The 12,886-nt window shown below is 37.5% G+C and overlaps 1 protein-coding gene across 2 annotated transcripts in view; it reads left to right on the top strand.

Annotated features, from left to right (window-relative positions):
* The window catches only part of CFAP43 (cilia and flagella associated protein 43), a 49,439-nt gene extending 36,917 nt beyond the window's left edge, over nt 1-12,522 (top strand). The window contains exons 26-40 of one of the 2 annotated variants that reach the window (XM_064514190.1): nt 259-348; nt 1,154-1,231; nt 1,764-1,889; nt 3,150-3,269; nt 3,354-3,461; nt 4,246-4,332; nt 4,829-4,917; nt 5,318-5,525; nt 6,302-6,414; nt 7,248-7,404; nt 8,236-8,400; nt 8,497-8,538; nt 10,324-10,404; nt 11,498-11,651; nt 12,302-12,522. In XM_064514190.1, coding sequence (XP_064370260.1) covers nt 259-348; nt 1,154-1,231; nt 1,764-1,889; nt 3,150-3,269; nt 3,354-3,461; nt 4,246-4,332; nt 4,829-4,917; nt 5,318-5,525; nt 6,302-6,414; nt 7,248-7,404; nt 8,236-8,400; nt 8,497-8,538; nt 10,324-10,404; nt 11,498-11,651; nt 12,302-12,459 — 1,776 coding nt within the window. In that variant the 3' untranslated portion in view covers nt 12,460-12,522. The remainder of the gene's footprint in view (nt 1-258; nt 349-1,153; nt 1,232-1,763; nt 1,890-3,149; nt 3,270-3,353; nt 3,462-4,245; nt 4,333-4,828; nt 4,918-5,317; nt 5,526-6,301; nt 6,415-7,247; nt 7,405-8,235; nt 8,401-8,496; nt 8,539-10,323; nt 10,405-11,497; nt 11,652-12,301) is intronic. The other variant, XM_026117453.2, reaches the window with a different exon arrangement.
* The last annotated feature ends 364 nt before the right edge of the window (nt 12,523-12,886 follow it).

Here is a 12,886-nt window from a genome sequence, read left to right as displayed (position 1 = left end):
CACTACCAGAAAACCCATAGATATAATGAACAAAACATGACTAACATCAGAAAAAATATAAGAAGGTTATATTTTAGCATTTTTGAATATAGCTTTTGGAGCTGTTCTAAAGAACAGTTTTCTTCTTGAGGATTATCAAAGACCAGAGAGAGAGAAAAAGGACAGTTTATATTACATTGTTTTTCCAAATGTTCTTAGTCCATGTGTGAATATGTTTGAAGAAAAGAAACCTGATATGAACCCATTTTCTCTCTTCAGATTAAAGTTGAAAAGTACTTGACTCCGCAGGAGAAAGCAAAAGCAGAAATGCTGGCTAAGCTTGAAATGGAAAGACGTCTTGCTGCTCTGGTACTTGAAATAGTATCATTTCTACTGAACAGGCCATTGTCACTGGTGTGGCTTTATATAATTAATGCTGTACTGGAATATTCCAGTAATGTAGTAATATTGTAGAATAACTGTAATGATGGTAAGTAATAATGACTTTAAGTCATGATGATGAAAGTAAGTGTGCCTTTTCCATTATCCTTTACAGTCAGAACGATATAGATTAGCTGGAGGAAGAAAATATTTAGTGTAGGCAAGCAATTTCTAAAAATATGCTCAATGCCAATTAAAAACACGATATTGTGAGACTAGGGACTAGATACATTTCTGAACATGTGCTACTGCTTGGTCAAAAGTTTTGAGCTTGATATGAGTTTGTTGAATGAGTTTCTTTGACCTCTCTTCGTCGCGGATCAGACTAGATGATCATAATGTTCTCCTCTGGCTTTAAAAACTGTGTGTCTGTGAAAGTTCCAAGACAGCTCTGGCCCCCAAAAGAGATTCATGATAAGGCAGTGATGCTACAGTTTCCTTCACCCAAACCTGCCAGCTGGCCAGGAATAGTCTGTGCCTATGTATTCCTTTCAAAACTGCCAGAATGCCAGCTGTAGTAAGTTATTTGGTATATGAGCTTCTGTCTATCAGAAAAAACTCTCAGACTTTTAGCTTATTTCACATGCATTGCCAAAGAGCATTAATCTGCTGGTGACACACAGTAGAGTTTTATCAGTGATCTAGAAGTGAAACTGCTCCTTTATCATGCCTGAAACTTCCAATTACTGCACTTCCTTTTGCATCCTACAGTATTTTTTGTTGTCTTTCCTAGGACAATGAAAGACTGCGTGCCCTTAATGACATGATGGGTGGAGTGCTAGAAGTCAAAAAGGAAGACATCTTGAAAATTGTAAGCTGTGTTTCTGCCATATCATTTAGGTAGCTTGTGGTGCTTTTAAGGATATGTGAATTAGAAATAGCAAATATTTGCAACTAAAGTTAAGTGCCCATCAACACCTGTACCTATCACAGTGGAATAATGTAGGGACCTAATTTAGTATTACCACTATGACTGTTTTGTGAAGGAAGGGGTTTATTACTCATGGCTTTGATGTTAGAGAAAAATACTGTGTTCCATTTAACTCAACAATGAAAATAGTACAGTAGTAGAGGAAAGAGTACAAAATACTTACATTTTACAAAATCCAATAGTGAATTCCTGTAAGCAAGTGAAAGAGAACTTGACTGTATATATATCCAAACTACTGGTGCAAGGAACAGACCAGAGAAACAGGATATATATGTTCCTTAGACTTAAGACTTCTACCTTACCTACCACTAAGAAATACCTTTCATTAAATTTTATGCATGCTGTAGTTTGTTAGCATGCTGACGGAGATTTAATATTGCTTTTGAAGCATATTCTTCTTTAATATCTCCAGGATATTCCTCCACCTCCTTTTATATCCAAGCCTGAATCTGCCTGGAATGAAGAAGAAAAGAAAATATTCAGAGAATATGAGAAAAAAGTCGAGGAACTGAATGAAGAAAAAGAAAAGCATAGAAGGGTAAATTAAAAAGAGAAAAGGAGTGGTTTTCTTCACCATCCTCATGGCCAAAGTTTCGGGTTTGCTCAGGATCTAATTGTAAAAATAAATGCCAATAAATAGAAGAAATGAAGAACAAATGAAGAAAGTTGATGTGGAATAGTATATGTCCTAGCTTAAACAGTAGAAAAAGCAATCTCTACTTACAATAATTAGTATGTGCCAAACCTTGTGGCATCTGACAAAAGATTACTTTCCTTCATAAATGTACCACTATTCCTAAAATGGTTTTTCAGGTTCCATTCCCACTGTTGCTGATGCCATACACATATAGTACCACAATGGTTATTCTTCTAAGTGGTATTTGGTCAGCAAAACTTGGTAGCCTGGCAACATTCTCCTTCCAAACAAGTAATTGCTGGGATCTTTTGGCTAAAGGATCTTTCTCTTACAAATTTAGCCTTAATACTTTTCCAGTGGAGTAGCTAATTGATGATAGAAATGAATAGCTTCATTCTCAGGGACAACCCTCACCACTGTTAGGACAGATTTAAAGAAATGTGGGTCCTGCTTTCTGTTTTATCACAGTCATCAAAATAATGTCTTCCAGAATGTAGCTGTTGTTTTGATTGTACAAAACCTGGAATCTTAGTGTTTCTGACATGGCTCTTCAGTAGTGCTAACAGGAGTAGAAACTAGTCTTTCAATAAAAGTGCATAAATAAGTTAGACTCCTTAGTTGCAATGAAAGCTGGGGGTAAAAACATTCTCTTTAATCTCCCTGAAAATCAAAACAATTACAAAATGATAGTCATGCCTTAAAGATTGATTTAAAAAATACATTTGGGTCTAATACCCAGATCCTGTTAATTTCAAAAGGGACCAGTGTCATTTGGATTACCTTCTCCTTGAGCCCTTTGGTTAATCTGACCCTTTAATTGTTCAAACCAATCCAACACAAAATTTTATTCTCTTAAACCCTGGGTCTTCATTTGCACAACAGTGATTATGCTATATATTTGGCTTCTGAAGGGGAACAGGTTTCACCTAATTCTGTAAACAAGGTAGGTTCTATTTTCTTTTATTTGTGTCTACAATATTAATGAATATTACATGGCTCTGGAGTGGGGCAGGACTATAAAAACTTAAGGAAAAAAAAAAGTTTGCATTGGGGGGTTACAGTTCCACACTGTGCATTCTCCAGCATTCCGCAATATACTGTGCCGGAGCTTGTTTCTTTCTCCAGATGTAACAGTGCTCCTCTTGTCCTTGTCTTCTCCAGGCACTGGAAGCTGAATTGAAGAAACTTCAAGCTTCCATCCAGGAAACGACACAATGTTTTGATAAGACTATGTGCAAGCTCTTTGAAAGGAAAGTGAATTCTGAGATGGTCATCTATCAGGTATGGCAGAGAACTTTAATTTTTCATCTCTACCTCTGTGCCGCAGGAATGTTAACTTTTTTTTTTTAAACAATCTTTCCACAGGAAGAACTCAAAATAATCAATATCCTTTATTCTTTGCTGTTGGATGAAGAATTGGATACTAGAGAAGCTGCACTTCATCATTTCCTTAAGAAGAAGCGGAAGGAGAAAGTAAGTTATTGTTTGGAATGTTTCTGTGTGGCAGACCTGCTACTGGACCTCTACAGATCGCCATGTTTGGAGCTGCAAGCAGCCGTTTGTATGTGAGCTACAAGGAGAGGTTCCAAAATAGACACCGAACCCCTACCACTATATAGGTTAGACTACTTTTGAAGTTATCTGAGGCCAAGTGTATACCAGCTTACATTTTTCGAAATATGTAATTTTTAGAGTTTTTACAAATGTCCTCATTGGTACATTTTTTGGTCCATGCAAATTGTCAAAGCTGATCTCCCCAGCAGAGTACAATCATTTGACGGCCTTGATAAAACAGATGAGTTTAGTATGTTGATATGTAGCAGATTTATGTCATGCCAACAGGGAAATTGCATTCTGGAATTGAGAACCTTCCACTGAACATAATTTGAGGATTTTTGATTGATCTTACCTTTGATGACCTGAAAGGAAAAAGGAAATTGTTATGCAAGTGAAAACAAGTATGAACATAGGTCCATACATTCAAAATTTAAAAAAGAAAACTTAGAAGCATTGGTGTAAGTTGTGTTTTATAACAGACTTTCTTAAGCAGTGGAATACTTGAATTTTATACCTGCTCACCTTTAAGCAGTACCCACAGGTAACCCCCCTTGGAGAAGGTATTGTATTGTTAATAAATATAGCTCAAAAGGTTTTCTCTAGAACTAAGAGATTGTTGGCTTCATCAGTATATACAAATAGCCATCAAGTGCTTCTACTGACTGAGTTTTGTTCTTGAAATCCTCTGGTTTTGCTACAGGTAAAGTCTACAAAAACAATCCAGTGTACAAACAGGAAAATTGATGCTTACATAGACACCTATGAAAATGCAATTGCTGAAGATAAGGTGAGACTCTAGACAAATCCAAGCAGATTCAGATATATAAAAAGTTCGTGCTGCCTCTTGATCATGAGAAGAACATACTTCATTTTAAGCATGGGGATGGGTTCTGTTTAACTTGCTGATCACTGAAGTTAAGCAGCAAAGGAGAGCATGTGCATATGAGTTACACATCGAGGTCTTCATAATCTCTTGGGAGCCAGGGGGGCTGTCTTCACAGAGAATCTTAGTGTGACAAAACTTCTGCATTTAACTTCTGCAGTTGTGCGCTCAGCCTTGACTCTTCCTTAGCATTAAAGAAAAAATTTGACAGTGAAAAAAAGTGTAACCTGTCATGTCTGAGAGCAAGAATATATGAAATAGCCAAGATTCCCTGAATGGAGTGCTTGGAAGCACCATGTTCTGTGTTTCTAAGAAACGGGAAGGATATTGCTTTTTTTTTTTTTTTTTTTTTTTTTTAATAACATTGTAATGACAAGAAGGCTGTTCGTTTCACTCCTAGATGTTGGAATCTGATTTTAGAAAGGATTTTGCTGACGTTCCTGCATATATCCTTGATCGGCTTTTCAAACTTTATAGACGTCGACCAAGGTAAGACGCCATCTGATTCCATCTGTTTAAATAGTAGTGTTTCTTGTGTTTCAAGAATGAAAACACTTTATTTCAGTTATCTAAAATATCTTGATAATCAATAGACTGACTGCTTTCCTAATTTTTATATGGATGGTTGACAATAGTTGATGATTTCCCATCATACACTTATATTTGATCACTTACATTTCCTCATTCACCCTGCACAATCTATTTTAAATGCAATCTAAATAATGAACAGTTCTCAAAAACATGTATTTTTATTTTGTAATATCTAGTCTTACCTAGTTGCTCTTTGCAAGACATTGAGAGTATGAAATGTTGTTAGTTCTACATAAGCTTGTTTTATGTAAGAGAAAATAAAGACAAATGTAAATATTGTATATACTATGTACATTAGGACCCAGAAGATGAAAATGCTCCCTGACACTTCTAGCCCATATGGGGATCATTCAGGCTCAGCCGAAGATTACAAAGAAGCACTCACCCTTTTAATGAAAGCCATGGATGAATTGGATAAACCTGAACATATGCCTAACGGCTTAGATCCATCTTTATGGGACCGTTTTTGTCTAGCTAGACGAAACAAAATGGAGAGTGAGCAGCTAGTATGTAAAATGCTTTATTTTGCCACTATACTTTTTGATATTTTCAGGTCTTAACCTTCTGTGGGATTTAAGTGTAGGGTTGGGTGAGTGGTGAAATGGCAATGCAGCATACATAAGGTGTATTTGAGTCTATGTTACTCCTGGCCACCTTTTGTTCAACTCAAAATAATAGAAATGTCATCAAAGGAAATCAGCTCTAGTTCTCCTCCAGAGGAAACATTACTATATAAATGTGGGAAGATTTGATCAAAATGATTGGGACCTTGGCACGCTTTCAAAATTTTTTTTTCATTTTATTTATCCAAACCAAAAAACTAATAAGGTGTTTGATTTTCAATGCCTGTTGAAGTCTTTATCTCACATTGGCATGCTACATCTGCCCCAATGCATACTCATTTTCTTCTAGAACACCAAGAGCAAGTCTTAATAGAGGGTGTTGCTAGAAAGCTCTATTAAACTACTAGTTTAGTTTAAGAGTGTGAAGGTATAAATCTGAATTATTCAGAGATGTGGATACATTTGATCAAAAGAGAAGGAAATGTGATTTCCCTTCTTGTGAATAAACTATGCATAAATGAATAAATGATTTTTTGAGCAAAGTGCAAGAATTGTAACGTCTATGTCTCGTGCTTTACTAGGACTCTCAAAACATCAGGCAGCCTATTTATACATACATGTCTTCTAAAAAATCTTGTCCTCTCAGTTCTTGAAGAGGCTTGCCTTCACATACTCATGAAGTTGAACAAGTTCAGAATGTCATGATGTTGCTTGCTTAGGTGAAGTGGAAAGCCCTAACACTGGCAGAGATGCAGGCCTTTCTCCAGAGAAGAATGGATGATGATGAGAAGATGAAGTCAGAAATAGGACACATTTTCCAAGAACTCACGTGGTAATTTTGTTTGTTTTCCTATGTTCAGATACATTTTAGTTCACCAACATAGAACCAAGAGTCACATGCAGAATTAGACAGCTGTGTTCTCCACCACTCATATCTAGAATTCTCTCAAAGAGGAAACCTAAGATATTTTTACAGTGAAGTATGATTGCAGCATGTGTGGGAGGGCCCAAACAAATTTTAATTTAGCATCTTGAGTAACAACATCAGTAAGAATGGCAGTGTGATCTTCCATGCAAACTAACTGTCCAAAAAGCCACATCACACAGAATCCTAAGCAGTCTTCAAGGCCATACTTGTTCTGTCTGGCTCAGGTAAACTTTGTTCATGTTGGCCTAAAGAAGCTGCAGTGATCACTCCCAATTCTAATATGTTGCTCAGTCACGAGGCCTGATTTCACAGAGCTCTTTGGACTAGTAATTTTTCTTTTTTTCATGTACATGGCATAATTTGCACATTCATTGTCCTTCAGCAACAAACCCCGGTGTAAATTATACAAGAGAGGTGCTGCCTTGGCATTCCCTCTATTTTCTTTTCAATTATTTTTAAGGCTTTTTGCTCAGTAAGGACACTTTCTTTCAGAACATATGCTACAGTGTGTTAAGAAAACAGAATCCAGTAGTTGAGAACATTATATCTAGAAATAAGTAAGTTGCAAATTTTGAAGTCATTTTGGGAGCAAATAGAAGACAGGCTAAACCTGAAAGAGTAAACCCCACAGGAACATACATCTTATCAGTAATAAACATAAAAGTTTTGAGAATCATAGAAGGATTTATATAAGCATGGTAAAATCACTAAACGCTTTTGGTTTTCTGCCATTTTAGGCTGCGGGAGGAGAAGATGAAACTTCAGTTGAATTTGACTGTCCAATTTTTGCTAAAACAAGGACAGGTGGAATTGGAAAGTACTGAGCTTCCAGATTTCACTGATGCCATTCTTATTAACAAGACTGTTATTGAAGAACTGAATTGCAGTATCATGGTAATTTACATTATCGCAAGGAAATTTAAGGTCTTAAAACAAAGGTGCTTTTTCTCCAGTTTGACATCTAGTTTCAATTCATTACCACACACCAGTAGGCTCAGTTGTAATCTTGAAACTACTAAGAATTCTGTAGTGTCTCTTATTATAATATAAAGATTGCAGTACAAACTGCTTTCTTGATGTTTGATCAATACAATTCAGATCAATGAAATAGCAACAGTTTTTAGACACACCATCACTTACACACATGCTGTAAGTAGAGAATGCCAATATCCCGGACACCAGTCCTAGGATTCCCTCAAGGCAAACATATAGTCATGTTAGGAAACAAGTGACCAATCACTTATAGTAAGATTTAAAAAATTAATACAGCTTTTTGTATAATGTGAAATTTGTCATCATACTTAATATACTTAGTTTTTCATAGTCTCATTAAAGGTTATTTTCTTAGGCATTTTAGCTGCACAAAAAATTGCTTTTTACTGCTACTGCACAAAGGCTTCAGTAACAACTGCAGAATACCTGATACAGAGCAAATTTATATTTTGTGGAGATAAAGTGCCTGAGCATTTTAATAAGATAGGAGGATAGAGAGAGGTTAGTTGTAATTTTCTTCATCTCCTTCTGTGATCCAGGACTGTGGCACAGTGCCTAAAAGGCAACAAAATTCCACAAAAGATAACCATCTGGAGCTAAGTCTGGAAAGAGACTGCAGTATGGCACATTTCCCTTACTAAAATTATGACTTTGGAGACTTGCCCATCCAGTTACAGAAAATTATTCCATATTCCATAAAGTATGTTAATTAAGATTAATCTCTTCTTTCAGGCTGAAGGAGAAAAAAAAGTTGCTAGCATGGTGGAATGTAAAGACTTCTCTAAAGGGATATTTCAGCTGGAATGGGAACACAAGAAAATGAAAATGCAGATAGAAGATCTGAAACAGAAGGCTCAGGATATTCTAACACTACGCATTTCAAAAGATCACCAGCTAGTGAGTTACCTTCTCTAATTTGCCTTTTGACCACAGAAATTTTGCTGCCTATTTTTGTACCATTGTTTATGTCTCTTAATTACGTTTCAATTACAGGGAAACTTGATGTCTGGTAGGTCAAAAATTCAGCTTTCAAACGTAAGTTTTGCTCTTGACATTATTCAGTAATGAAGTTCTTTGGGATGTTCAGGTATAAACAAGAGCAACATTAGCCCTAACTCTTGGCATACCTAAATTGGCACAGAGAGTAAGAAATCAGGATTTTACAGCCCCAAGGAACTGATTTTTAAATCAAGCACCATAACCTTTTTAAGTGAAAGGTCTGAAGTGCCCCCATCTGCTGTATCATAGAAATACCATAACATTAGCTCAGTAGTCAGTTCCTACCGAAGCCTCATTGAGCTCCACTGCCATTTGTTGGACCACCGGCAGCAGAAAAGCGGAGAATTGTTTGCTTTGCCTGGCAGACGAGAGGCAGCAGCCGGCCCGCCAGTCAGCATACACATCGCTATGAACAAGCCCAGCTGGCAGGCCAAAAAACATAGGTAAAGGCTGTGGGAGAGAGCCAAGGGATATTGCAGGGAGAAGGGGGAAGGAAGAGGAGAGGTTGTAGGGGAAGCCTCAGGGTATTGCAGATTGGGATATAGGCTGCCAGGAAGGCTGGGCTCTGTGGTGATGAGGTGGAGGAAATAGGAGTTTGGAGTGGGAGATGTCTGGTTGTGAGGAAGCGGGAATACTTTGGTGAGAAGAGCTGTAGAGCACGGGGAGAACAAAGAATGCTGGAGAAGGGAAGCAGGTGAGGATATTGCAATTCAATCAAAACATTAAAAAAAAAAGGGGGGGGGGGGCTTTGCTGAGGCGCTGTTAGTTCTCCTGTTCTCTGAACTGCTTGTTTACTTCTGAATTGCAGCCAGGAGACTTCTGTAACTAACACCAACAAAACAGCTTCCCAGAGAGGTTACTGTGCACTGAAAAGTTTCTGCAGCAAATTTATCACCAGGGGGCTGCTGTAATATGTTAGGTGAAACTTCATTTATACTGATGGTGAGAACTGTTGCCCTTCAGATATTGGCGAGACACAGACTTGTCCTTGCCCATAGCAGAGGCATATATGAGTTTACTCAGAATTTGAATGCTCTGAGGGGCTTGACTTTATTCTTTGAGCAAGATTGTGGTATCAGTGGGAAAAGCAAGGCAACAGAGACAGAAACAATAGGAGTAGAAAGATGGCCCAGATAAATGCCTGAGGGCAAGGACCTGAGAAGGCCTGGAAAGAGAGGGCCATTAGTGAAATAGTGATGAAAAGCAGTTTAGTGCTGTAGGAAAGGAGCCTGCTGAGTCTTTCCTGTTTCAGGAAAACAGGAAAGACTGACTCCATCCTGTTTCTCCTCTTTTAACTGGAACAGTCCACAAAATTTCACATTTTTGGCTGTCAGTTTAGTGTGATGATGTTCCAGAAAGTGGAATCACATCAATCTTTAATAAATCTTTAATAAATTCTCTTAGATCTAGAGAAATTACTATGCAGATATAAGAATAAAAGTAAGAATTATTAGAAAGCCGCTTGACAATGAAATACTCCTTTCCCTAGCCTAAAGACAGACTTTGGCCTCCGTTTGTGCTACATTAGGCTACCTTATAAGAAAAAGTATAGCTTGGGTTTTTTTGATACCTCTATTAATAAACTGGCTTGGTCTTTATTTGCATTCAACACACAGAGAACATTCTTTTTAACGGCTGTTCAGTCTAGTATTCATGCAGCGTCCAAGAGTACCTTTAGAATGTCCCTTTATGATCACTAGCAATGCTTTCCGTTGTGCAGAATTCCAGTTTTCTGAGTTTCATGTACTACGATTGCCTTTACAGAAGGCTAGAACTGTTGAAAACAAACAGGCTTAATCTGGTTTCTTTCTAATTCTTCAGTTCCTAACTGTGCTGAACTATGACAGCCGCATTACCCACCAGGTTTCAATGATGGAGCAGACTCTCAGTGTCATAGATAAGGTAAATCCCAAATGAACAAGCACATTTGAGAAACACACCCTTAGTTTAAATGCATTTCCTCTCCTTCCTTAGCAAAAGGCGTAATTGCAACTGATGTAGTCATACTACCCCTTCAACTAATTCAAGGGCTGCTTGCAGCATAGCCACAACAGCACACGCACATGAATACATATACCCATGTATTTATTCACCTGGCATTCAGCAGTTCAACTTGCTCTGAGTTGTCACAGCAGCACTGTCACTGTCAGTCAGCTAGCCCGTATCTAAAGTCTCTGGAGGCAGTCGTCATACATTGACTGCAGCATAGATAAACCCTGTGGAGATAAATCTACATGCTCTGTTATTGGAATTACATGCTTGCCTTCCTGCGCATCTGAATGCAGATCCGCTTATCACTTCCTACACAGCATTGCCTATATAAGGCATTCTTCCATTTCTAGAGAAGCATTCTTCCACATCTGCACTGCTTCATGCTTTCTCCTCAGAAGCACCAGCAGGTTCATAATATCACACCACCATACGTACAACACAATCTGATTCACTGGCTCCCTCATCTATTTCATCATTCCAATTATAATTGTCCTTGTTCTTAAGAGATTCCACTGGATTTACTCCAGGTTACTCTAGCTGACATAAGCCTCCATTTTCTCCAAGTTCTTCTTCAACGTTTAATATTTACCCTCTCCCTTTACATCCCTTCAGATAGCTTCACTAAAATCAGCACAACAGCCCTTTCTTCCTAGTAGCCAAGAGAGAGTTCTCACCTCACTGATTGCATTGACTTCCTTTCCCCGCTTTGCCTCTTAAGTCTTATCTTTACTATATCCCTCTCCCTGACCCATAACTCTTTGTTCCTTCTTCTCAGCTACTTATATTAGAATGCCATTAAGCATACTTAATACATACTGGAATACAATGTGTGTGAAGGGTGGTATACAACATAAAGCTATAATGCGCTAGTAGTCAAATCAAAATATATAAAAATGATTTGAGCTACAATGTGGTGCAGAAGATGATAGGTTTCCACTGAAGTTTGTCAGAGCACCTTTCATATTATCGCATACATTTGTTTTATTCATTTGGAAATGGACAGCTGCACAAGAAGAATGTGAAGAACTGTCAGAAAATAATTAAAGAGCTGGAGAAGTGCATCAGTTTAAAGAAGCAAGCAAACTACGAGCTCAGCCTGGAGCTGAAAGAAAAACTTGTGTCTGTTTCAGAAAGGAAGCACATCTTTGAGGCAGCTGGTGAGTCACAGTCAGTAACATGCTTTAAGTCATAAACAAAGAACACTGAGAGAACATCGCCGAGGCTGGACAGTCCTGTTCTCCCTCAGCATCAGCCACTGGGCAAGGAATGCATATTTATCACTGTGTGTGCAGTTAGTAGTGCCCTCTTTAACAGAGCAGTTTCAGAGTTTGGTATGCTAGAGATTGTTGCTCTTGTAACCCAAGTTAATTGGCTAAATTACTGAAACTATCTGAGTCAAAGTGCTGAGTTATTAATACCTTTATTGGGCAAAATACCTTCATTCTTTCTCAGAACAGTTCAACTCATTTCTTTCCACACATTCAAGAGAAAAGAGTAAGTAGCATGAAGCTGAAAAGTGCATACACTATTAGGAAAACTATATCGATTTTTTCAACAGTAGAACATTTAGTTAGATTTTCCAAGCAGTGAGTACTTGCTGGAAAGGCAAGGAAACACGTCCAGTGCCTTGTTGAAAATTTTGGTATTCACTACAATAAATACATTAAGTCCAACTGCGAACATTTTTTTTTAAATGCTGGCCTATTTTATTACAGAACTTTGAGTAACCTTGGAGCAGGTCTAATAAAGATATAAACTATGCCTCCTCTACATGTACATGCTAATCATTATATTTTGTTTTATGCAGACACACGGCTTGTTTCTGAAAAGATTGCACGGCAGCGTTACCGAGAGATTTTGAAGCAGAAACAGCTACAGGATGATGTAAGAGAACAGAAAGAACAGTTTAAAGTTCTTCGGGCAGAAGCTGAAAGACTGAGATCAAGAATATTCCCTACTCTTTAAAAACAGAATCCTGGTAGACACGTAACACCATGGTCTTCTCTATGAATAAATCTTGGACAGCTACTTTCTTTCTCAATTTTTCTTTCAGCAAAAGATTTCCTGTAATTTCTTTAGAAAAGAACTTCAGTTCGAGATGCATGTTTGTCTCTTTTGTACACTTCATACCCAATTTTTTCTACATTCTATCTCTGCTCATGAAATGGTTTATAAAAATCAAAACACTAGGAATACATATAGCTCATTACAAAAAAGAAATGGTAAAAGAAATGGTAAAATGGTAGAAGAAGAGGTATATTTGTATATCCAGTAGTTGACAATATGCAATTCTAGGACATTTTGATGTTGAACTACTGCAAGAAAGCCAAGAACTATATCTGCACCTACTGAAATGTCTGTGGTTTTTAATTTTAATTTAAGTAGAATTAAA

The sequence above is a fragment of the Dromaius novaehollandiae genome, chromosome 6 (assembly GCF_036370855.1).
Source record: "Dromaius novaehollandiae isolate bDroNov1 chromosome 6, bDroNov1.hap1, whole genome shotgun sequence".
NCBI classification, from domain to species: domain Eukaryota; kingdom Metazoa; phylum Chordata; class Aves; order Casuariiformes; family Dromaiidae; genus Dromaius; species Dromaius novaehollandiae.
The sequence above is the reverse complement of the archived record's forward strand: the minus strand, read 5'-3'. Positions and strand labels throughout refer to the sequence as shown.